General features: G+C 47.1%; 1 protein-coding gene across 1 annotated transcript; it reads right to left on the reverse strand.

Annotated features, from left to right (window-relative positions):
* Positions 1–6: 6 nt before the first annotated feature.
* Positions 7–25,531, reverse strand: LOC111247521 (uncharacterized). The gene is made up of 4 exons (XM_022798539.2): positions 23,574–25,531; positions 15,338–17,437; positions 2,769–3,206; positions 7–2,381 (listed from the first exon to the last, which is right to left on the reverse strand). Exons 2-4 carry the CDS (start codon positions 15,957–15,959, stop codon positions 1,987–1,989), a joined length of 1,455 nt encoding a protein of 484 aa, XP_022654274.1. The 5' UTR covers positions 15,960–17,437; positions 23,574–25,531; the 3' UTR covers positions 7–1,986.
* Between the last annotated feature and the right edge of the window lie 1,368 nt (positions 25,532–26,899).

The following is a 26,899-nucleotide window of genomic DNA, read 5'->3' on the forward strand; positions in this document are numbered from 1 at the left end:
TAGGAAAAATATATATATTTGTTAGAATTGGCATTTGTATGAAACAAAAATCAATGTTATATATAATAAATAAAATATACAGCGCTCGCTGACCAAAAATGACATAGCTTCGTAGTGCGTGTCGCAGGTCGCGGGTTTGGCATTCTTCGCGCGGCCAGCTGCGTTGTACCATTGCGCTTGGTACAGCGCAACGTATTCCCTTCAAGCCATAATACAAAAAGCTATCTTTGGCAGTACGATAGGAACCTGTGTGAGCGGACCGCCACACAGTGTTTCACATCATCACTCTTTCTTGAGAAAGCATCAACCTGAACCGACACCATCTATGTACACTACAAAAGGACACAGACTGTGAGTCGAGGGGCGCACATGTAACTTGTATATATGTGTGTGTGTGTTTGTCCATAGAAAAAAATCTAGCAGCATCTTCTTTTTTAGATGCTTCGCTAGCATTTCGTAGTGGCATGGTAAAAACGTGCCTCTTGTTATACATTAATAGTAACAAAAACTACGAGCTTAGAGACCTGCTGTCACTCTTTACGTATCAGTAATCGTATTGAATATTTAATAGTTAACTTCTCTCAGTGGTATTACTTGTCTGTCGTCTTGGCTAATCATCGATCACTGGTTTTAGGTACAAAACTAGCTTGAGCGTTTGCTTCTTGCCTTTCCAATACCCGCTTCGGAGTATGGCAAGTTCATAGGTGCCGTCAACTAATGAGATCATCGCCCCTCAATTCAATTTTCATAGCGTATACGTATACGGCGCTCCGTTTACTTCTAGTTAGGCGACCAGAAAGGCGCCCGATATTCACACCTCCATCTTCAATATCGTAATAGAATAACATCGGCTCTCGCTTCACTTACGTCTGGATTATGCGGTAGCGCCACGATTACGTCCTACGGGAAAAAAATTATAATAGTAGCTATTGGAAATAGTAATATCATTACTATTTATATTATAAATGGATATGTATACCGAGTAAACAGTGTTTGTTCTGGCCATCGAATCTCCGTTGATCCGTATTTCTCACTGTCGTGACTCAACGCACCTCTAATTTTGATTTGACCCGTTGCGTACCCTCTCTTAGTCGTCATTTTCTTTAACTATTATATCGAATTTTTTCGCACTATCGTATGGCAAACGTTATCGGTACATATATATATATGCATGTAGGCACGTAGCTACGTATTTGTAGCGAAACATTTATACGTCGCCATCACGTCCTCTCGTTCAGCAATCGATCACCACTGCATTGATACCACTATCAGCATCGAAATCTCCTTAGTGTGATGCACAGTACCTTATCAGTCGTTATCTATTTGCTTTGAGAGATTAGCATCGAAATATCACCGCTAGGCGGCTGGCATGGTTACACTACAGTGTTTCTATATCTGTCTGTTCAATTAGTTCATTCGATCTTTTTCGAAACACCTATAGGCGGATGGCCGTTGGCTGACAGTCATAGATCGACAGACAGGTAGAGATCTAGCGCTTCGTCAATATGACTTCCAAAATTCCTGCCATTGTCTTCTTTGTAAACAGTAAATCTTGCTATCATCGTGCGGATTATATCCATGTCTGCCCCCTGCTTTTCAACCTCGTCCCTGTGTTTCTGTGAAGTTTCTATCCCACAGCTTCCTCGGCGGCGCTGTCGTCGTCGTCGTCGTCGTCGTCGTCGCCGCCGCCGCCGCCGCCGCCGTCGTCGTCGTCGAACTTGTCGTTTCACTGAAGCTCCGAACTGATTACTATTACTACTGATACAACTAGTACTACTACTATTACTACTACTACTACTACTACTACTACTACTACTACTACTACTACTACTACTTCTACTACTTCTACTACTTCTACTACTTCTACTACTACTACTACTACTACTACTACGACTACTGTTATTATTACGACTGCTACGACTATCGCAGCAGCTGCTGCTGCTGCTGCTGCTACTACGACTACAACTACGACTACAATTATAACTACTAGTGGCCATCGTGAATTGACGAAACATCCTCATCTTGGCTATGGGGCGAGTTTGATAGCGTTTCCTTACTGCCCTTGCCGCCAAACGCGAACTGTGCGGCTAGTGTCTGAATCGAATAGGTGATCATATTAAGGTGCGCGAGGATTTCTCTCTGAAACATTAATTGGCTTTCCTGAGTAGCTTTCTGGTCAGCGATAACTTTTTGCAGCACACTGTGAATCTTCTTCTGCTCGGCAGCGGTCTGCGAGCAGCTATTACAGTTAACCGGTGGGGTCGACGGACGGGCCTTAGGGGCTGGCGGGGTCTTGGCGCGTGGCTGAAGCTGTGTCGGAAGCGAGCCGGACGACAGACCGAACAGCACCGCGGGGTTTAACGAAAGATGGCTTGGCAGAGCTGTGCAAGCAATACATGAAAAAAAAAACAGTTAATTACAATCTCACTCAAGCTTAAACTTTCTTTTCTACGTAACAGTTCCAAGTAACCACACGCATTGGTAGTAGAGGTGGTTTCGGATTAATTTTATCCTAGTAACACCCTCTCTCTACCCATATTGTGCAAGATGTCGAATCAGAAGATTGACGTAAAAACGACCGACGCAAAACGCCACTCGGATAGCGATCGCCACTAGTGCCTCATGCTTGCTAGCGAAGTGATCGATCTTCGAAATCTTCGCAGAGAAGCAAAGATAAAAAGAAATATCTGTGCCTTGTTGATCTATCCCTCTTGGCTGACAGAAACCAACCTACGTATTTTCAAGGCAGAGGATGATTGTGAACTTACCATGGGAAAAACCGGCAGGTAACACTGGAGTGGGTTGGGGTGGTGTTTGCACAGGTGTGGAGTTGTGAACCGAACGGGGGCGCGGTGGCGTCCTTGATACAGGAGGAGTTCGCGCAGGAGGCGGCGTCTTCTCCTTCTTGACGAGAGCAGGCATTAACGCAGCCAAGGCTGGGGGCACAACTGGTGCTGACTGGACGGAGGTGGACGATGACGATGACGACGACGACACCACAGATGGGGCTGAGCTGGTGCAGAGTGGAAGTGGACCGCTAGGCACAGTATGCTTCTCCTTCTCTTTTTCATGTTGCTCCCTGAGAACTCGAACCTTTATCTCTTCGCCGTGTTCTGAATTGGTGTCGTGATGTTCAGCTTCATGTTCCTCATTTTCGGAATGACCGTCCGGAACTTCAGCATTGCACGACATCGGGCTCTCGGACGCTAAATTAAAAAGAAATTTATGAAAAACGCTTTGAGTTAGACTGAAGAAGAGATAAGCATCTTGAAGCTCATACCATAACTAACACGTTACGCTAATGAACGATTACCTAATAAGGTTAGAAAAACACACATCTTGTAATTCCAAAACAGAGCACCTATACTCAATACCAAGTATTATAGTTACATGATTGATGAATATTTATTACGTTTACTTAAATGTGAGCCTATCGATCCCAGCATTGGTGTTTCTATAAGGTACCGTACCTTTTCTGCATTTGATGGTCCATTGGAGACAGTGACGGAACAAGATTTCTGTTAAGAAGGTAACAGTCACCATGGCCGCCTCCGTCCACTCTGCGTCGTCGAGTTTATTTCGTCTCTTGACGCCAATATCAACCCGGCTAGCAGTCAGCCGGTAATATGATGTTATCGCAATGACAGCATGTTAATGGCAAGCGTTGCCGCAGTCCAGCTGAGTCTGGCGGTTCTGGGTCAGGTGCATCACCTCCGCCACTTGGGCCAGCACGAAGCACCACCATGATACTTCCGTCATCAACAAGCAGGCATCTAACACCATCAACTTTAATGTGTGGTGCTTTTGCTATTACTGCTGCTGCTGCTGCTGCTGCTGCTGCTACTGGGAGTGAGGGCTGGGTACAAACGATAAAAATAACCAATCTGGAGCGCTAACACCGGACGCTCGGCAGACACTCCAAAGATACTGGCACAAATATGCTCCATTTATGGATCCACGGATGGAGCTCATTTTAGCGGCAAAACCACTTCGGCCGCTTTCGTGTGAATGCTTGCTAGGCCCTTGGGCCTTCTCGGCGCCCCACAAAGACAACGTCGCTGCACAGAGAAAACGGCCCCAAGCCGCGATGTAATCGGTAGAAGCTATTCTAGCTGCTGCTCCAACAGACGCCCAATGGGCCCTCGGGCTATTGATCACCCCTTTCCCTGGTGAGTGAACCGGCACGTAATCCACAATACGGCACACGGCCAGATACATACATTTAGAGAAGCACGATTATGAACCCACGAATTCTTCTAAATCGTATATTTCGAAGTCCTCGATGAGCTATCAAGGAAAGATCAATCTCTGAATTTGATGTTTACAGATATGCATAGAGAACATTAGTGGCATCGCCAGAACTGGCGCTTGATCGTTCGCATATTATGCCCTTTGCTTCCATCGACAGGAACCTGGCATTTGTTGGACTGCTGTGTTGTATCGGGCGCCTCCGAGAAATCGACGCAGTGTAGTGGCTTGACCAACGGTACAACTTTTGTGTCGCCCTGTTGTACCCTGTGGCCTTCGGCAGAGAGGTTTTTTTGCAGCGTCGCGCTTATCATCTTGCTTGCTGCTTGTCGTTACCTCTCTCTCCCCCCTTTCTTTCAATTCGTCCTCGTACTGATCAATCGGCGTCCCTGCGGCTTCCACACATACGAGTATAAAGCCAGCTAGCCGTACACTACTATAGGAATAACACAATGAATACGGGTGAGAGGAAGAAACGGGACAAGCCCCATGTGAGCTGTGGCCGCCGCCACCGACTATCCCACCCCCTCAGCCTCTCCATTCCTATACCCTCGGCGTCGACCCGCACGCTTGTTCTAAGCGGACTAGCTTCTTCGGTGAAAGGGCGCTAGTCACGCCAGATGCATGTGATCGCGACAGTGTTAGAGCATTACACACCGCTTTATGCATCCTCTTGTTGGGACTTCTCTACCGCCGCCATCCATCGTGCTACCAGAGAGGCGCATCTAGTCAGAAAAAGGGCGAGAAACGCTAGTATGTGAGTATATAGAAAGAGAAGGAGCGCCCGCAGCGTTAGCCGGGGGCTCCCTTAACTCGCGGCGGTAAGCAGCATGAGCTACTCTTCATCTAGCGCCAAGCATGTCGAGACAACCGATCGGCCCTCCATAGACTCCACAGGCTGAGCCGACCAGGTGTTCAACGCTCTTCCCCCTTCTTCCTGCCCATGTGGTCCGCGTCCTCTACGCGAGACCAGCTACTACGAAGCAGACTCGAATTAACTCCCAATAGACATTTCGAGGCCCAGACCCAATCGCCGAAACTTCCCGAGGACCACAACAGCAACATCGGCGAGATAAACCGGGTGAGCTAGGGAATATGCATATATGTGTATATAGTGGCGAAGCGTATAAAGACGCGCACCAACATTGTTATGCAATACGATCAGCTGTGATTACTCAATTATGAATTACTCTGCAAAATGGCTAAAGTTTAGAAATTATGTGTAGTCGCGGAGAAACAACAGAAACCTCTCTCTTTTCTTACCTATTTGCTTGTAGAATGATTACATAAAGCAAAGAAATATCAATGTCTGCTTTTAGATATGAACATTTAAAAATTTTGTTGAAAAGCTTTCCCCCTCGTCGGACACCCATAAACCTAGGAAATCCGTAGAAAAGATCTAGTTTGATATTAACTTCCGTCGAGATAGTTTAAATCTAAGAGAGAATGATAAGGATAATAGTTTAAGCACTGCGCGAATGTGGTAACTCAAATTCGCTCAATAACGGTATATCAGTGGGAACTACCTGAATGGATGCTGGCTTCTTTAGTAATATACTAAATTCCTTTATGCAACCGGTATTAGGGAACTAATGACGGCAAGCAGTTATGTAGTAAGTAATAAAGTTGATGAAAGCCACAGGAATAGGCAACAGGACATCCTTATGTTTCATAGGACAACTACAAGCCGCCATCTACGATCAGGAACTTATAGACCGGGTGAATTCATACATAGCACCATGTGCGTGCACGAGCCTATACATTCATCCATTCCGCCATTGCTGTATGTCTGTTTATTCATTGGGGGTGCGACATCGTCAGGTTCTGGGTGCCAGTACCACTTACCGGATCTGGCCTATGTTACGTCAGCAGGTTGACTTATTCTGCCTCTACCTACCTACCTACCTAGCGACAACCAACCAAAGGATCTGTCTGCCCGTTCGATTGTGGCCTTTGCCTTAGGCGGTCGGCCAGCACTCGACGCTCTGATGACGCTTCTGGCGGTTCTTGGCCCAGGTGCGGAGAATCCGTTCCCGTACATGAGCACAACATCTGTTTGATAGGAGGAGCTGTGTCGAACCACGGTGGGGTGCGTGCGCTATATACCGTCTGCTGTTGCAACGATAGCACATAAGCTTCCAGCAGTCTGTATGTATCTGAACGTGTTCATGTATCTTGGTTACGGGCCGATACATGATAGCTACACACATCAGCTCAGAACTCACGTTGGCACAAGACTAAGGCAATTCCACTTTATTGGGTTAATAAAAGGTAATCTATGTCTGAGTTCATCATCGGCTACATAAAAAACAAAATCATAGTAATGTACAATGAATGAAAACTACTTGAATGCATTTTTTTCCATTTTTTGAGTAATAAGAATATCGCGCAGACCGCTTGCTTCCACACTGTAAAGAGACATATGACATATATACATATATATGATTTTTTTTCTGCGCTGTGTGATCCGAAGAATGCATGGACGGGTAGACGTTGATACACGTAGCCTCTCCTGTATTGGCGTGCACATTTCTTTCCATATTTTTCATTTGTTCTTTTTTCATTCCTATTTTTCTTTCCTTATTTGTGATTAATTTTTAACTATAAAAATAATGCGCCGAACGACGAATCCATCAGGTACCACTCCTCCGTCTCTTGCCTTCGCATATTGTGTGCTGTCAACAATGATAGCCTGTCAAAAGCGTCAACGATCCCTCGGCTCTAGTTCTAAACGTTCGGTCGCTATCATGTCCGTGTATCTCTTGATCGTGTTGCAACGCTAAGACTGCTATCTGGCCTAAGGCCATGTTGGTCAGCAAACCCAGCGCGACATACCCAACCTCACGCTCTGATCCCGACCACAAAACACTCCGGAGGTCTGATTTAACGTTAGCAACATCATCATGAACTCGGGGCTTGTTCTAAGCTTCCAGCCTCGCCGCAATATCAGCTTTCTTTCAGCCGGCTAAGATGTATAGGTACCTCGTCAGTTCCTTCGTTGGGTTTTACCTGTCTTTTTTTCGCCCGCGCGTAAAGAATAATGATTTGTTTCTCCGTCGCTGAGACTGTCTACATATCCTGCTATATACTCCAGCTATCGGCGTTTTGATGCTCCATGTCGCTGTGGCGACGTTGTCGTCCCTCGATCCCTGACAATAATATGCGCCACTACGTGCACGGGTGCTGCTTCTGCTAACACCGACATTACCAGCAACACAATATCATTGCTATTAATGCTGCAAGCCTTCTACTCGACTTCGATTCTATGGCTAGCGGCAGCTGCAGCATCGTCTCCCAGAATTGTTACATTGAACTTGGTTGACTCCGTCAGCCGTCTCTGGGTCACACCACGGCCGTTCACCCCGTCGACGACGGACGGACGGACGGATGGACAGATCAACCCGCTACGACGACGACGACAACAATGACGACGACGACAATGATGATGACAGGCGACCCAGACAAGTCGGCTAGCTGGCCAGCCAGTCAATCAGCGGCCAGCAGCGAAGTAATGGAGCAACAGGCACTCTCGGCCGCGGGCCGCTGGTTAGTGGCTCTCCTCCTCCCCCTCATTCTCATTTTCCTCCTCCTCCTCCACCTTTTTCTTCTCAGACTGACTCAGAGCACAACCAGAAAAGAGAGATGGGGAGAGAGAGAGAGAGAAAACAGCAGGCGCACCGTAAAAGCAGAAAAGCACTAACAGAACCCACAGCCGCGGCCGTCCCTGTGACTGCGAACGATGGCTACGTAAGAGCCCACAGGTCTTGCCTCGGTAGGTGGGTATCTACCTGGCTGGACGCCGGCTCAATCGCGCGGCGTCGCAAGCACCGCCGATCATTGTTGACAACCGCAGCAAGAAAAGCCGTTGCAGTTACTTGTATTGGCTCCGGTCATGCCGACGTTGTTTGTTAACGTGTTCTACAAATGATTGCGACTGCTGCCCTGCGTCCTGCAAACCACTGCTGTGCTCTTTTCGATCACTGCCTACCGCGTGTTCCGCATTGGGTTTGACGCTGTTGGGCTAAATGACCGGGCCACGGTCCTCTTCTGGCTGATGACTATAAGAGCAAAGCGGCGATACAGCTGCTGCCGTCGTTGTTTGCTGCGATGGCGGCGACCCGCAGCCACGATTCTGGCGGGCAAGGCAACAGCGTACCGCAAGTAAAGCTCAGCAAGGAAAGCAGCAAGCCAGTACGAGCTAAGCTCCACTACAACTGCATCAGGACCATTTGTGTGATGGTGAGTGGCGGCGTAAGAGCGGGCCGGCAGAGTCAATGACCGACCTTTCCAAGGAAGTCCGTTGACTCTAGGCGCGCGCGAAGACGCGCGACGTCAAGCCAATTAAACAGCGGCGGCAGACGACCGGGCGACCAACCGTCAGTGGTACCCAGCTCGCTCGCCGGCGCCGGCCGGCGATACATACAGGGCGGGGCATTTAAATTCGGACAAACTGTGGCGGACTGTTGATTGTAGTGGGCATACCCTTGCTCGCCGTTCTTCGTACGGAAAATAGCCAATTTCTTTCAGAACTAACGAACTTAACATGGCGAAAGATAGTGTCTCGCTTTCGAAATTCGAGTTAAGATCAGTTTTTATCCAATTTGTTCACTGGAGACGGCCCCCCACCCACTAAAGATTAAACTTTTGCCAGAAGAAAATTGCCAGTTCCCTTGCGCTTCTTCGTTTGCTTTCTTTAATTAAAAATGATGCAAATTAGAAGGTTTTCAATAGAATCAATAGAAAATGGTTGAGAAATCAATAAAAATTGACCCGGAAAGCTATTTTCGATACTCTTGGACTTTTTAATACAGAAATTAACGGCCATTTTGACTACAAGCACAGTAACTGACAATTAGGTCAGTTAGGTTTCAACGGTTACTCTTTTTGAGACTTCCCGCGCTTCTTGTACCTATTGGCCATTTTTGGCGCTTGCATTTTTGGGACTTCTAGCCTATCGTCAGCGTAAACATAGGTTCCGCTAACATTTTATTGTCTGTAGCCTATCTGAGCGCTATTTTGATCTTAAAGTTTACACAAATCATTGTCACTTGATTATCACTAATAAAGGATTTCACATATAATTGAGGTCAATGATGAATGGATGTGACTATCAGGAATGACACTTCTAGCAAATGCAAGAAGAATCATTGAAATTTTTTTCGAATATAGCCTTAGAAACAAATCGTAAGAGAAGGCCCATATTTATTAATACATAGTAATAATGGGCATCAAGACTGGTGGGTAGACCCGCTTAGCAATCGCACCCAATAAACGAACGGTGAAACGCCGAGTCCGACAGTCGCTTGAGCGACAGGCAAGTATCTACAAGGGAACTCTAGCTAGCTAAGGAAGCTAGCCCGAAAAACCGAGAATCAATTAGAGAAACAGGATGAACGAATACGTTTTGTTCAGTAAAGGTTAATTGGGAATTAAAAAAATTCAACGAGAAAGGGGAAGTGAACGACAGAAACAACCAACGCTGACCACTGAACACAGCGATCCTGTTTCAAATGTGCATACGTTTGTGCTTACCCTGACTGTACTTTGTGATGCCAGCACACAGATACTCATCGTTGTGTACGACGATATAGCCCTATAGAGATTCGATGGAGACGAACACAATAAGTAAAATGATCAAGCACGAATAGATACATTTAGCCACTGAGAGCCGCGTTAATAGCTTTAATTAACATCAATACTTTCGCTTTCAGCAATTGGAAATAGGGTTTTTTTTATATCTATTTGTGTATGTACGGCCAGCGAACAATCTCGAGATTGAAATGCCTTTTTTTTTTAATAGAATTATCCTAAACTAATAAATTTACGTCAGTTTACTGATTTGAATACTCGTAAAAATTATGCCCAGAGGCCGTGATTATACTAGTTTCAACGCGGCACAGCGACTGTCAAATGTCGAGCGTTGTTTTAGCCCAACGAAAAATCGCCAGCTTTGCTAGCAGAAGTACTAGACTCTCTGTCTAAAACGTATTACGATCCTGGGTAAGATACAATGTTCACCGCTATTGTAAGAACTCACAATTAACGGCGCACACTCTGTAGCTTTGTTCGCAATGTTATAGCACAAGACAGTAGAGGGCCAACGTAAGAGGTTTCCGTAGGTAGATACATTGAAGGGGCCAGTGCCGTCAATAACAGACGAAGCCCAAGCGAGTGCTGCCCTTGCTAACCGAATCTTCAGCTTTCTTGTAAGCGAAAAAATCTCTGGACTCTTACCTTGGTTATAAAGCATTCTCGGCATCAATATTTTTTGTATGAAAACAGTCAATTTGGTGACAACGTAGGGTTAGGCGACGATGAAAATTAACGCGAAAGACGCTGCTTTTCGAGCCGAAATACAGCGAAATAGCATCAAAGCTTGGCTAACCTTGTTGAGTCCGCTTCTATAGTGATAGAATACTTTTTTTTTGCTATCATTTTTAGAAATACAGGAGCGTCATATAGTGCATATGTAATAGAACAAGTCAAGTCTTTCACCAGCAATCAAGCTTTAGAGCTATACCGCTTTACCATTCTTCTATAGATATTTCCAACCGGCTTCACCTACACAAGAGTCCTTGAGTTCCTGTTTGATGGCGGATAGTGTACCGCTTGGGCTGCGGATGCTCGGAACCAGGATATGTTTACGACACAAAAATTTACAGGGTTTCTTTCTCCTCCTGCTCATCATCCTCGTCATCGTCCTTTCTTTGAAAGTAATAGACTCCAGCAATCCCCAGATCCGCCTCTGCCCCCTACACTTCCCCGTTCCCCGACCCCTCGGATGCGGTACTATCGTGTCGAGATTAGTGGCTTTGGCTTATGAATCTAAAAATAGAAACCGTTACCCCCCGAGTTTATTCGCGAGCACCGTCCTAACGGTTCAGCACCCCTTCCTGTGAGGCCCGTGCATGTCCCCCGGTAAAACACAAAAGCAACAAGCTTCAGCTCGTGTTGTCGTAGTTGCCCAAAGGACATGGCTTTCCCGGATGGTTCAATACTCAACGTAGCTTCCAATCAAGTAGTTTACAGAATGTGGCAAGTAGAACAACACAGAAGAGAAATAAACCAATAACACATCTTCGTACGATTTGCATCAGGGCTGAGACTATGCAAGGTGATACAAAGAAACTTCCAAAACTTAACTTAGATTGTTCAAGTAAACGTGGCCTCGATAGATCAGCCCGCGTAAGAAAAGCTTACGGATATGCGGTTTATTTTGGCCTAACTAAAGCTAGCGTTATATCAATCATAGATATTTTTTTTTATAGCACCTGACTGTGGACAATGATATTTACCAACTATTGCCGAGTCATAAAATAAAGGCGGTGGTAGTCATTTTGCATAATGGATACGTCATGTGAGAATACGATGAGTTTTGTGCATGTCACATTCAAAATTGTCCTTTCGACAGTTGTCGTACATCTGTAGGACGGTAGGAGCTGTAACTACCCGGACTAAGTAGGCACAAAACCTCCACGGACACCAGCAATCTTGTCTAGCGTATTTTTTATTAGAAACCCTAGTTGTACCGTGCGGCAGCAATCTACCTCACATCCTGTATGTTTACGGGCCACAGATCCCTTTATTTCTAAAAAACTACACTCACGGTTTTTATAATTATATTTAATATGGAAATCTCGACATCTACACGCTCGACGTATTAACCGATTAGAACTCTATGAAATCCCAAACTGTAGAGAACGAATGACTGGGTAAACTGTACAACTACGGCAGCAGCGTGCTTTGAGCCTCTTTCTTTGCCGTGTATGGTGGAACAACGATTGTCGGTTGACGGTCACCTAAAGTTGAAAGAGCCACATCAAATATATATATATTCTCGCCCCCTCGAACAGAAGGAGAGCGGAGGACAGAGAGCGTTTGTGTGTGCGTGTGTCAGAATAATCCGAAAAGTGGTCGCCCGTGGTACCCAGCCAAGGCCCATTGCCCAGAGAAATATCCAGAGTAAGCCAGCCAGAGCAACTCTGAGGGTGCTTGTTGTTGCCAGAGAGAAGGTGCGCTATGAGCGGGCGACATAAAAACGAATAGAAGGGAGAGAATAGAAGTGACTCAGAGAAAATGGGGCCCCACTCACGAACCGTCTGGAGCCCCCACCTCGAGGAAAAGAAGGAGGAGGCCAACGCCAAAGCCAGCTACAACGCCAGCCGACAGCGATCCACCGCCAGCAGAAGCAACAGTAACAGTAGCCTTACAGGCAAAAAGACCCTCTGCTATTTGCCTGCGCTAGTCATTCTACTCCGGATATACTCTCACTACGCGGAGCGAGAATAAGTGGGGAGTAGGCGCAGTCAGTGAGTGGCGGGTGAGACTGAGGGAGAGGCAGGCGGGCAGGCGGGCGGTTGGTCGGTCAAGGAATAGCAGTAGCGTTTCCCTCCATCGTTCCGGGGAAGAACCGTTGCCTGGGTGGTGGGCACAGGGGGGAGGTGGCCTTAATGCTTCCCTACCTCAAGACCGGCTGCTCGAAAGACTGGATGAACGAACGCGACCGACGCGTTTCAACAGCGCAGCTGCTGCTGCAAGAGCGACGCGCTGCCGCTCGGAGAAAAAGCAGACATACACTAGAAAGCGGACTATCGACGCTCACTCCGTTAAGGTTTAAATAGTCGTCGACGCTCTCCCCACTACACAGCCGTACATAGACACATGCATATAAAGCATATTGTCGCGCATCTTAATTTACCTATTTGCGCTATTTGTAGGCTTTGTACTCGTTCATGTATGTGCCGCAACAGAGCTTCGATTAGTGAACTGAAGACGGACTTGTTGTCCGAGGGCTTATTGATAGTGGTTAGATTAATGGCGGTTGTATTGTTAACCGGAAGACCTATGTACATTGTCATTACGCCTTCGCATCTTTGTGATGGGTTCTAAACCATGCACAGATGATCGGCCCATGCAGTCGTTTGAAACTGTACAACAGTTAACAATCGATAACGTGGCGCAGCTGGAAAAGTTAAATTTCACTTAGAAACTATTGGTAGCACAACGGGATCATTCCGAAAACATTTCCGATGGCTCGCTATTATGTTCTGACTATCCGCCTATATACCTGTGCTGAGTGTATATTTCAACTTCTGGTTGGAACTTCATCCTAAAACTATCTAGGACAATTGTGCACACGGAATTTGACCTCGTGTCATCCTGTTCTTAAATAAATACAACGACTTTCGTGTAGCTCAAATGTGTCTACCATTATTAATAACTAATATGGATTTATATGTTTGGTATTGGCTCAACCAGACCGATGCGATATACCCAAACGGTGCCTCTCGTCTCAAAATCAATAATACTGCACAAGTGAGCCATTAGACTAAAGCAATCGACGGATCAGCTGGCCCGTCCCGAGGAAGTGATTCGATGTGTTAAGGAGGCCTTTGTTAATACGGGGTATGAGGGACGAGGGGGAGGTAGAGGTCATCAATAGGCGGCTCCATATACTGGAGGTTGGCTGATCGGCCTCAATACAATGTGATGCATGACCACATAACCATCCACTGCCTCCCTTCGTTGTTCTTTACCCTGAGCTATTCAATACTGTGCTACTATTGCCCATACGAAAATATGAGCATGGAGCACACTCGTCGCAAGAACCAATTCATGACCGACTCTGTAGTATGTCGCTGTCATGTAGGAGACGGTGGATTGTCGTTGCGAACGAGATGGGCACAATGGGGTTTACGCGGGGTCCTCTAATCGGAATGACCTCTATGTACTCATTCAAATGCTGTCTAGTTCTTTACTAGAGTATGGAATTCAATGGAGCTGAGGCATGCCGCAGTGTCATTACGCATGCGATTTCACATGCTGTAGCTTAGCGCCAATTACGCTTCGGCACCCAACGACGACTACCGCCTCCCAATACAACAAAGAATCGCGGAGAACGGGAGGGAAAAGCATCTCTTGCCATGTTTCATTTGGAGCCGCCCCGCTCCGCCTGCTTCTTTCTCACACTCGCTCGTCCAGTTGAGTTAAGGGATGGAGGGAGACGACGGCGACGAAGAACGAACGAGGACCAACGATAGACGCTGGGGGACGATCGAGAACGGGAAGCACCGCCAACAGTCGTAGAACTGCGAAAGTATCAGCTAGTAACAGCGGTAGCAGAAGGAGCGTCACCACAGTAAAGCTAACCGTCTTCCAGACAGACACAAACGGGGGCGGCAGGTTAACATGGCCGGCCAACCAACCGGCTGCTCTCTCTCCCGCTCTCTCGGTTCAACAGCCGGAGCCGAGCAACGGCTAAACAGAAACACTATGAGCAGCAGTAGAGCCCCACAGAGAAAGACAGGGAAAGAAGGAGATGTTTTGGCCGAGCGATCGTCGTCTTGTGCTTCGTCTGGGTCGATCTTTCCCCTTGTTGGTGATTATGTGTTGTCTGTCTGGATAGGTCGCCTCCGTGGGGCTCCTCCGCTGCTGCGTTGCTCTCCGACCGGATGTACGGACAGGCACAAAAATAGGCGGCAGCAGGCCGCCTCGGCAAGCAGCAAAGCAGCCAGCCAGCCAGCCAGCCGGCCGCCCGGCCGGCCGGCCGGCGAAATGGGTCGCCAGTTAGCACAGCCGTCACCACAGGGAAGGGGAGACGGGGCCAAGGTTACTCATTTTCTTTTTCTTGTTCCCTTTAGAGGAGAAGAACTATCGTCCCATTTGGAGTTTATGCCAGTTCCGTGCTGGTACAATTCGCGTCAGCATTGATATGAGATAGCTGGATGTCAGAACGCATAGGTAAGGATATATATGAAGCTTCACTAATATGTCCAAAATAAGTAAATCAATGTTAAAGGAGTATCTGAAGTTTCAAATCGTTTCGAAAGGTCTGAGGGCCGACGATTTGTGCACCTTAAAGAGAGATAGGAGTAATAGTAGAACTGGCACGCTGCGTGACTGCTTTTCCTAACTGACAGATCTTTTAGCTTCGCCAGTCCGACCACACTCAAGTGCATCGATTCAATCGGCAACATTATTACGCAGGCTATTATCAACAATGTCATAAGTTTAGCCCAGAAACTTCTAATTCTACAAGGAAGTTCTAATTCTACAATCTCATACAAGCTATTAACATACAAATACGTACTTGGTTCGTCATCGTCAGGGTACGACATCTCCGTAGATAGCATGTCTGCAGGGTAGAACGTTTCACTGAGACTTCGTTCCGAGCTGTTGTTGTTGTTGAGGTTGTTTGACGTGATTGAATTGTTGTTAAACGATCGCATCTTCTCTGTGTTCAGAATAGCTGCCTGTTGAATGAGGCTGGGTCTTGTGTACGGCGACCGGCCAACAATAGCACTAACACGCGCGGTGAATTCGCCTTGCTTGTGCTCCCTAACGTCCCGCTTTAATCGCTTGAGCCGTTCACGAACTTGCATTGGACTACGCTCAAACCCCTGAACTCTTAACAGGTCCGATATGGTTCGGTAAATCGATTGAAATTTTGGCACCATTAGTGAAGCGGAGTTCTTATCAAAATTCGCATCCTCCTTGGCCATTTCCACCTCGTAGACATCGAGAAGTAGTGAGGTCTCTTCTCGAGACCATGAACTTCCCCGACCACCGAACTTCTGAGCATCGCTGACGGCGGCAGAAGCCGCCGCAAGCGCATTCGATGCCGCAGTAGCGGCGTTAGCTGCGGCATTTTTCACAGCGCACACGGACAGGTCGGTGGGTAGGTGGTAGGAGGCAGCAAGTTCCAGTTCCATCTTAGTATCGTTGCCGTTGTAATTATTATTATGATTCGTATTATGTACGCTGCGACAAAGATCGTTCACTGTCCCATCGAGAGAATAATCATCGGTAGCGATCGAAGTCCGGCGATTATCGGCTGTGAGCGCTAAACAGCGATCTCCGCGGCCTTCTCAAACGCCGGAGTTGTTGTTGCTATATTGGAGGATAGCGCTGACAGCAGTACGAGTCACGCTATTCTGTTATTGCAATCGGTTCAATGACCCCAATCGTGCTGCTGCTATTCCAACAGTGGGAACGTCAGCGTCGGGGTGTTTTTTGCAGCGTCTGGCTAGCGCTCAACCGCGGCACAGTGTTGTCCGCTTCTTTACGCTGGGCTGAAGCGATGTTGGCTACCGCGACTGTTATTTCTGCGTCTGCTTACGTATGTCGGCGTGTGTAGCTCTGTGCGGTTATCTGTTGCAGCTAATCGCGCAATGTGGTTGTTCCACTTTTCAAATGGGTAGCGTAGCAGCTCCACTATACGGGCGCCAGCCAGTCAGCTAGATAGCCAGCTAGCCCCTGACGTCGTCGCGGCTGATCCTTAGGGCGAAGCACGCGCTTCGTGCTCGTTCGTTTGCTTGCGGCAACTTCACGGCTAAACTGCTACAACTGGTAGTGTTATAGGGCACAACGCCAACGACTGCCGAACAACCGCAGCGGCGGCGACGGCGGCGCAGCGGCAGCTGCAGACGCCACAAACATCGAGGGGAATACCACCACCAACAGCTTCTACAACAGCAACAACAACAACAACAACAACAACAATTATAACTACAACAACAACGACAACGACAACGACAACAACAACAACAACAACGACGACGGGAAACTTTGCTGTTGACTATCAGGGTCCAGTGACTCTTCCAGCGGCCAGAGCATCTAGGTGCGTGTTATGCTGGTTCCCTGTGTGCATCAATAACAGTAGAAGTAGTAATAGCGACAGCTTCTGGTGGCTTAGTGCCTGCGGGTCGCCGCGTAATAGCTGACGGTCGAAACACTGTTGACTCGCGCTAAACTTCACAAATACGCCACTCACTCGACAGAAGTACGGGTAGAATACGCTCCGGTATCGCTCACGTAAATGAGGGGCGTCTGTTTGTTCTAGCTTCGAGGTGCTCTTGCCGCCTTTGCCACCGGCGTGTGGATGAACGACTTCGCTATACTTGACCTCTTGCCCACGCTACGCGATGTCGTCGGTTCTGTTGGCGCTGTCTTGGCGCTGCAAAAGTCAATGATGAGCTGCAAGAACGCGGTCTAGTACTAGTGCGACAAATACCCGGTGACTAACTCCCTATCGGAACCAGCATAGGAAGAGTACACACGCTGCTAAGGTCGTTCAAAGTCCGATACAGCGCTGATTGCCGCACGAGCTGGATACAGATAGAGGCCGTACGATTAGTGTCGTCGCTGTGATGACCTAGAGATTAGTTGGCACCGTATCTTCCGGGTTAGTCTGAAATTAGATAATACGAAAAAGCCAGCATAAAACGGAAAGTTAATAGAGTCACAAAATTTTAACGATACAACATGGCAGCTCAACGAAAAAGCTACTGCGCCCCAGCTGGCAGATCTCGTACACGTAAGGCTTGAGCCTAGCCCGTATACTTGGCGATAATGGACGCACAAACTAATTATTCAAAATAACTAACTCCTGACGAATCTCAAAACTGCTCTGCTTGCAATAAAGCTAGTGACTCGAGATCGAACATACTTTCTAATAGATAGATTGGCCGAGATTGAGAGGCTAGATAGGCTGGACGACATCACCTCTTCCGCGTTGTTTTACACCGGCCGTCTAGTTTGTCGGCAGTACGCAATGAACCTTCGACCGTGCCCAGAACAGAGCGAAAGCCGGCCAACTGATCGAGCACTGGAAGCACCGCGTGGCACTCCCGCTGCATGGTCTGCAGCGAAGTATCGTAAGATGGAATCCAAATACAGTAACAACAGCAGAAATGGTTGTGGCGCAACGTCATAGACTTCCTACCCATCCAGGGCACACGTCCGCGAGACAGACAGGCAGACAAACAAAAGAAAGCAACAGATTACTTTCGCGAACGGTCGCGGTGCCGGCCGATGTAGATTGCTTATTTGCACCTGGCGAAGAGCTACAGAATCCGTCCGTCTGCGTCTGATATAAATAAAGTGATCACACTTTTCACTCATAGGTCGATGGACTGTTTTGCTTTCAGATGCGTCTAGTACTCCTGCTGTCAGCAAAAGCTGCAATCGCTGCGTACAGTTTAACGCAAAACATCATTACACGCAATAATATGGCGAGTATCAGGGGCAACCTTAGCGATTTGCATGCACACCACTCAATGCACAGGCCTCCGTTGCCCATCGGGATTACGTGTCCCTGCCCATATACAACACAGTCCTGTCGATTAATTATAGAATTTTTTTGCAAGACAGCCCAGTTCCTACTATCATTTAGTTCGCGGAAGTGATTACTGAGCGTTGCTTTGGCTGGTTCACCAATGTTGCTTATGTTAGAACCGGTCGCTTTGCTGAGATGTTCTCCTTGGTCTTCTGCTATCTCTTTTGTTCTCGACTACTTTTCCGTTTTCTGTTACGACAGCAGGAAACCAGACAAAGAAGGTCTGCAGCAGTCACAGGTTCGACCCCCGAACTCCGTTCAGCTTTCCGTCAAAGTTGCCGTCAATGGATCGCATGCCGTCCACCTCAGACGTGCTTCCGCCGTGAGCTTACGCTAGCTCGTAATGTTCTCTTTCGCCGCTCTCCACCTCAGCAGAACGCTGCGAAGACCAGACAAAAGTCACCGCTTCCGATTCTGATGCGGAAACCAAAAACCGTTGCCCCCATCAGTTAAGTTGCTAGCCTTCAGTCAGCTACAACTCATGCTCGTCTGTTAGTCTACCAATAGTGCTGGTATTGAATCGGAGAAACGCATTCAACTTGAAAGTGGATGAACAATTCATACTGTCTAGAGAATTGCACGACTATGAACCGGCCGTTGCGGCCAAAGACGGGATAAGCATAGAGATGATTCGTGCTGTTTTCGTCGGTGCTTGCTGGCAAAAAAAAAAGACGAAAAACAAAGGAAGAAAAAACCTCACCGCGTGGCAGCGCGCACCATGCGCGGCTGCTGCCGCTATTCCTGATCACCAGGTGCTGATCATCTGGTCGACGCCACCGGTCGACGACGTTAGTTCATTCGTTCGTTCGCCTCGATCGCTTGTCGTGGCGACCGCCATCCCTTCATCGCTGGCTTCGTCTTCTTTGGTTCCGTCCCTCGTCCGTATGGTGTCTGTATGCGTTGTCTCTCTCCGCTACTACTTCTCTGCGTGTCTCGTAAGCAGCGTTTCCGGCGGTTATATGAACTCACCGAGAGGCACGGGCAGCAGTCAACCCCCAGTAGGCTCAAGAAGGCCCCATCCGATCGCTGCGCGAGCCTGCTGACTACAACCTAGAGAGCCGGGGTTAGAGTCGAACAAGTCACCATCGGGTTGGTTCCGTCTGTCCGAAAATATCTGTCTGTCTGACCAGTCGATCATGTATGGTAGACAGCGGAAAGGGAAGGCAATTTATTCTATACGTTTACCGGCTTGAGGACACTTCAGTATTAACAGTGACTTAAAGCGCTAAATATAAGCCAAGATACCCTAGGCTTTTGCCGGCCATATAAGTTTCTGCCTACGACGCATCGCCGGTCAGTCAACTTTAAGGGTGTGGGTTCTAGCGGCCAGGTAAAAGGCTCTATGCTGGCCATCCACCTGGGTCAGCCACTATGCAAGAAGCAGTCGACCCAGTCCAGACAGCTTGACGGTAAATTAGCCTCTGCATTGGTGAAACCTACAACCTGGCTTTAAAGATGCTCATATTAACCCAAATGGATAAACCCAGCTATTCGGAAAAGCAAATACGATGCGACAATGACAAAATGGCCGCTAGTCGCGTCCATAAGTTTGGTTGCTGTTGTACCGTTACACAAAAAGGAGCACACGCTTCAGTGGTTCTAGAATGAGGTGAGGTGAACGAATAATGCGGTGTTAAAGCTACTAGCATAGTATGTAGTAGTGATGGTCACGGACACACATGATACTGCCTATCCTGCTACTGCTCCATGGGTTCTGGTCCCAACGACCGCCGGCTTCGTCAAGCGCTATTGTAGTGCAGCAACTCAACTACACTTCAGCCGCGCTCCGTTCTATTCCCGTTGAAAGGTAGCGGCAGCGAACTTTGACTAGCGGCAACTATCAGCTCCGGGTCCGGGTCTGCAGGCTTGAAAGCCCACCGGCAGCAGACATCGAGAGGGTAGACAGCCCTGCTCGTTCCCCTTCATCTAAAGTAGTACTACTATGTAAATCATACCCCCACCTCCATTGGTGGCAGCAGCAGCAGCAGCAGCAGCAGCACTACGTCCCGATGTGGCTTGACCGGACCGCGGGTTTTTCAGTCAGCGGTGCTCTCGCAGCCCAGTCGCTTAGTGCCTTGCTAGTTCGTGTGTTGCTCTCGCCGCGAACGTTCGGCGGCGCAACCCATTTGAACAGATGGCCAGAAGAACAGTGAGCATCAAGGCTGTGAAGAAAAAGCTAGAGAGAGGGAGAACAGATCGAGTGTTTAGCGCGGCAGGGCGGGCGGGCGGTGGGACAGGATAGCGTGGAGCTAAAGCTCAGTGACAGGCTGGTTGAACGGCTTTGTCAGCGAGCTACGCCGCGGCTTTAGCTACCCCCTGGGGCCGACAACGACATCTCGTGTCGCGCTAAGCGCTTGCTCGCCTCGTTCACTGTGCCGGGAAAAAGAGTAGGAGCGAGAAACGCAGCCTATCCACCCTTGAACGAAAGATGATAACCGTTGGGAACGGTCAAATAAAGGGGTCGGGGGCTCCAGGTAGGCTGCGAGAACATGGACCGGGGTAAAGGAGCTCCCGACGGCTGAAAAGGTGAGGAACACTCGGAGAATCTTAGAAATCGGTCACAGGTAAAACGTTGTTATTCAAAAAAGTTAACAGACAAGGCAAAGAACAAAAAAGACATTCTCCATCGGATTACAGCCTGTACATGATGAGAGAGAAAAAATGAACATAATAAACCAGTCGACACTTGTTTACGCTAAGTACGATGCACGTAAGCCGAATTAAATCGAAAAGTTTCCAGCCCTTTCAAGATAAAGAACTTCAGAAACGCCACCTACTTTCTAAACGGCTTCAGTTTTAGTCATCTATAACATGTCATAGTAGGTTTGTGCACATTTTGCGCAAGTTCTGATACCAATATAAGAGGACGCTCGTTCTACTTTACTGTGTCGCTGTAGCCGTTTGTTGGTAAATTAAACCTAGAACGCATTGTATCTTCCGAGAAATACCGCGTGCTATTCCGCTTCGTAATCAATGAGCTCATTCTAACCCTCTTTCCATTTCTTCTTCACTCGCACACATCCACTTGTGTAACCATCACGTCGTTTCTTGATTCGGACTGCTACCGCCTCCACGCCATGGATAAACCCATTCCTCTTATAATCCAGACTCGCAGCCTATCGTAACCTTCGACGTTTGCTCGTATGTTTGGCTTGACCAATTCATCCGACTAAACACAAGAGTGCGAAAGAGATCTCTGCGGCCTCTGTGTCCACTATAGTTTTGTCTAGAAAAAGAAAAGGGGATGGTGACATGGCCAGCTAGCAGGCGGGTGGCGAAACGGGACTTCGTCTCAGGGATTCTCACGAGGGTTAGTCGTTCTCAAACAAGAGGCCAATGGGGAACCAGACGGGGTTAGGGGAATGATGGTCTCCGCCCATACCGTCTGGCATCTCCCTCCTCTGGCTGCGCTGCTTTTCATTCAGATCAGCTTCTTTTCCCTGACGCGCGCCGAAGTCTGCCTAGTGGGTTAGGGTGATGTAGCGACGGGGGTTATTGGGGGACCAGATGCACTCACCAATTCTGCTAGGCCAGGCTGGCATATAGGCGTCGATAGACCGGCGTCGGCACTGGCATTGGGGTGTCCATGAGAGGGTGTGAGTTGGGAATTCAGAAGGGAAATATTGTAAGGAATATGGGAGGCAAGAGAAACCTCTGTATCACGCTATGGGATGTAGGCGATGAACAAGGGAAACAGGGAGCTTGTTGCACCTTCGCGTGCTTCGCGCTTGGACGTGCACTAGATTGCGAGGAGAGAGATGGAGGGGAGTAAACGAGGAGAGGGGTGACCTCGACGGGGATCAAGATAGATTCGGCAGGAGAAAGATGACGGTCGGCTGAGGTGACGGGGGCGACTACTCTAGGACACCAGCGTAGTGACTTCTGCTATGAAAGTTAAGACAGAAAAGACTAACATAGTGTTTGACTCGATATAGTCCGTACGATTGTAATGTTGCAATCCGTGAAACTGCTGTGAAACGATTGCTATCACCATATTGGATAGTCGGCCTGATGATCATAGCAAGGAGCAGGTTTATTGAAAGTCACAAATACGCGGATAATCGGAACTCAGTGTTTGTCAATAAACTCTCTATTGTTACCCATTGGATGTGTTTGTAGGGCTGTATTGGAACTATTTCTACTGGGAAGGAACGCTGTGACTTTGATTCTACATTTACTGTGGAAGTTGGGAGTTTCGACATGAGCACTGAAGATTTTTTTGTTGTTTCAATAGCCTGCATAACTAGGTCTTCGACTAAAAAGCCGGTGGCGAGTCATTTTTGTGTGACGGTTTTTTAGGTCGCGAGAGAACTCAACATATTTATATTATTTAAGTTTTTACTCATTGTGCTGTCACTAGTGATGATTTTTGGAACTCTGGTAAAAATTAGGTTGCAGAAAGTACCAAAGTTGTTTAAAAGACTATTAGGAATTCGAACAATTACCATTGCTTAAAAATACAAATAAACGTATTCTATATTTTACTGCCTTCCAAATAAAGAAGTGAGCGATACCTGTCACAGGAATACCTGTTACAGGATCGGTATCTATCTGATACGGTGATTAGTGGGGTTTTCGTTCACCAAAAAATAGGAGCCACCCGACTTGACAGGGGTCAAAAATATTGCCGACAACACGAGTCGCTCCCACACAAATAGCTCTAGACTGAGCCCTTCTTCCTACTCCGTGTACCGCGCGATATGATGTTAACAGCTGTAACAAACAAAGCGGACTTGAGAGATCGTTGACTCCAATTTGTGCACACTCGTAACGTTCATTTTCAATACGATACGATAAAATGTGTCTGCGGTCGTCCTGCCAAGTAACAAAGAACGTTACGTCTGGCAGCTCTACGGCCAACGCTAGCTAAGTGAGCAGGCCCTATGAAAGCGTAACTCGTAGTTACAACTGGCATCACTCCGCGCATCGAGCAAAACAAGAATAGAGTAGCATATGTACATAGATTAAATCGTTTCTCTTTCTTTATACTCTCAGCCCATAACGATGACCACCAGGTGGTTGCGCCCAAAGCGGACAGTATTGTGGGGGCCCTGTATAACTAATATTTCCGTCATTAGATACGAAGAATCCTCGAACAACCCGTCAATGGTGAATCGAAAACTTTAACAGCGGTGTAATAAGTTCAATTATTAGTTGCAGCATAAGCATGAATTATTCCATAGCAAGTTTTTCGCAAGTTACTACTCACAAGTTTGTCCGACGATCTGTCTGTCCGTCGTTTCGTTTCACTGTCGTATCCAAAGTTCGTAGAGTTCGTAGAGCGAAACAGTAAGCCTGTCCACAGGAACTAATGAAAAAAATCTTGCCGTTTATGTTTTTGTATTTTGTAAGAGATAAGGAAGCACAAATATTCACAGAGCACAAAAATAACCTTGAAAAACACCAATGTTCGTTCAAACCCTAGATTTGTGGCGTGTGGCGCCCTCTTCTAAGGTTTTTGTCGTTGCCGCCGTACTTGCGTCTTTCGATCGATCGTTTGTCGCTTCCTGGAGAACACACCTCTTCTCTAGCGGGGCGTACTCCGTCGTGGGTCGCCTAAAGGCGAATGATTTGTCTGACCAGATGGTAGGTTCTTTTCTCGGGGGTGCGGGAACAGCCTAGCCTGCCACCGGTGGAAAGGGCAGACGTCTGGTAGAGCGCAGAGATGTCGGTCGTATGTGCGCTCGCACCATGTGAGTCTACTACTTCCACCGCTACGACGCTCAATAAATACCCACTACCCACGGGCTGCAGAGCACATGGCCTGCGTATCTCCTTTCTCCTTCTCTTTTGCTATCTTTCTGTGTCTGGCTGTATGACTACTCTGGCCGCTCCTAGGACAAGCACACGGCGGACCACGAACGACCGATCACGAAACGACGAACACGACAGGGCAGCAGAAAAGCGGCCTGTCGCCTGCCGGGACTAGGACTGAGGGGGAACCGCAGAGAACGATTGACATTAGCGCGACAATGGATGAATGAAGGCTACAAAGACTACGCTTCATTGAGGAGATCTCACAGCAGTATAGCAGAATCTCTGGTTTGCTCAGAAGAGGCTTAAAATTGGATAATGTTAGGGCAAGATTAGATTCTCTTTTAAACTGCTTTGCAAACAAAGGCGACGGCGCGAGCAGACGCGTTGCATTAAGCATGTTCTACTGCAATTAATACTGTAATCTACATCGTAAGATACTGCGAGCGAGGTGGCAAAGAAGCTTTGCCCTGTTGCAAGCGTCAAGCAGACACAAAAAAAAGCGGCGACACAAAGTTGCAGAAAATGGCTAAACGACACAATAAGGATTTGATCGTCCTTACAATGGTTTGCCTTTAGATGTTGCCTTTAAATGTTGCCTTTAGATTGTTGATAGAAATTGCCCACACGTGAAACGTTTCTGCATCTTGTTCATTTTTGCCTTACGTAGCGAAACCCAAATGCCCTCGCAATAGTTTAAAAGCCGACAGTTGCAAGACGGACCGAACTCTTCACTGAAACGATCACTATCAAAATGAGGCCTGTTTCTACTACACCCTTTTTTCGTTCTAATTTTCATGACAACTCCTTTTATCGATGCAGAGCTAAATGTTGGTATTATTAACCGTGAAGTGCGGAGCGAAGTTTAATAGCTACTTCAATTTTGGACGTGTCCGGATAACAAAGCTAACCATTCGTTTGTAGCACCAAAAAAAAGTAACGTTCTCTAATTAACTTGACAGCAGTACAGCCGAATTATCTGTCAATCGAATCAGAAGAACCTATCAATCAGTCGATTAGGCTGTGGTCAGGTGCATTGTCCCAGGATTTAGATGAACTCATTTTAAGGTTAAAGAAAGTGCGGAAAGGACATATTTTAGAGAACTCTATGAAACTCAGCAGTTTTTCAAAAGAAGGCTACATACACTCCAAAAGGTATCATCGAAGATGATCGAAAAAAAAAAACATCCTTCTGCATTCAACTCAATTGCTCGACCGCTATACTGCACGATGAATCCTACTGAGGACAAGGTCAGTTCTTACAGCAACCTAGAAATGACGGAGCATCTATGCACTCTAATCTTGAAATAAGTTCGCACTAATCTTGAACTTCTCCGGTCGATCGGCTGCATCTGGTCTTCGTCATAGGTCCGTCTAGGACATTGTACGAGTTCCTGACGCAGGCTGACAATATTTTAGTACTAAAAATACAAACAATGGGTCAGCTATAAATACGGCTATTGCATAAATTCTGAAAAAAGTTAACAATAATATTGCGTTTATCGATTGCTTCGTAGAATTAAGTTGGAAGGCTACTTTTGCGCAGTTTTTTGCACAGATGTTTTTCTTAGGGGACCAGTTTGGGAAGCGTTAAAAAATGGACGAAAACAAAAAGTAGATCTTTACCTATTTGACTTTCTGCCGTCAGAGCGTATGTTGGTGTTTGAAAATGGCCAATATCACAATCAGGTACGAAACTGTCCATAGAAATAAGCCGAAATAGTTTGCGTTGGGAATCGTTGTTAATTCGAAATTTGAGAGACGGATACCTGAGCCGACGCGTAAGCTTTGCCACAGTTATAGATACGCTACGAAAAGATCAAAAAGCCAATTCGTCGGGACCCAGCATCTTGCCGTTCAGTGACTCTTTGTCATCACAGAATCGTATTACTGTTACATTTGGCTATGGACGCATCGTGTACGAACGTACCACGCTGATCTTCGGATCTCTAATATCAGCACGAGATCTAGGTAAGTATCTCTGCATGATTATCGATATCTTTTTCATTTGCACAGGCCTTGTTCAGTTCAGCGACGGTTATATATGTGTTCGATAATTGAAGTTCTAGATCTTACCAGATGCTCTACCTACATTAAATAGCACAAGTCGCTTATCCTTAGTAAATATCATTCACAGGTGTCTCCATAACAACTCCTGCAAACAACGACGACGACGACGACGACGACACCACCAACACCATCAACATCAACAACAACAACAATAACAGCAGCAGCAGCAGCAACAACAACGGCAGCCAGACAAAGCGACGCAGCACGATCTTATGGCCAACACTCGTACACTTTGTTGCGTAGCCGTTACAAATACAAGTGGATCACCAAAATTACGGGGCCAAACATAAACATTGGCTGTCATTTAGTCGTTTCTGTGGGGTATATTCGACATCGTTGTCTTCAGTCAACGAACAGTTAAACGCGACCTCGTTCATCAGCCTGCCTATGACAGCACACAATGAATGAATAGATCGTTAATTGAAAAGTTCGATTTTTGAGGGTGTGCACAAAGTACACGACTATGAAAATATATAGTATATTCCTTTTTTCTAACAAGAGGAAAAACGTTACTTTCAAGCGGCACGAATGCAACATTTCCCAGACTCATATGGGACAGATGTTCCCTGCTGCTGGGATTCGGAGCACCTAAGTTACTTTCAAACGAACTTCAAAAGCTTCCACTAGATAAATCAGCTAAGTACGTTTGCAATTTACCAAATGTTTTATAGAAGCATTCAGGGTCTACAGTTTGTCTGGCCTTCGTCACAG

The sequence above is a fragment of the Varroa destructor genome, unplaced genomic scaffold (assembly GCF_002443255.2).
Source record: "Varroa destructor unplaced genomic scaffold, Vdes_3.0 BEIS01000003.1, whole genome shotgun sequence".
NCBI classification, from domain to species: Eukaryota; Metazoa; Arthropoda; class Arachnida; order Mesostigmata; family Varroidae; genus Varroa; species Varroa destructor.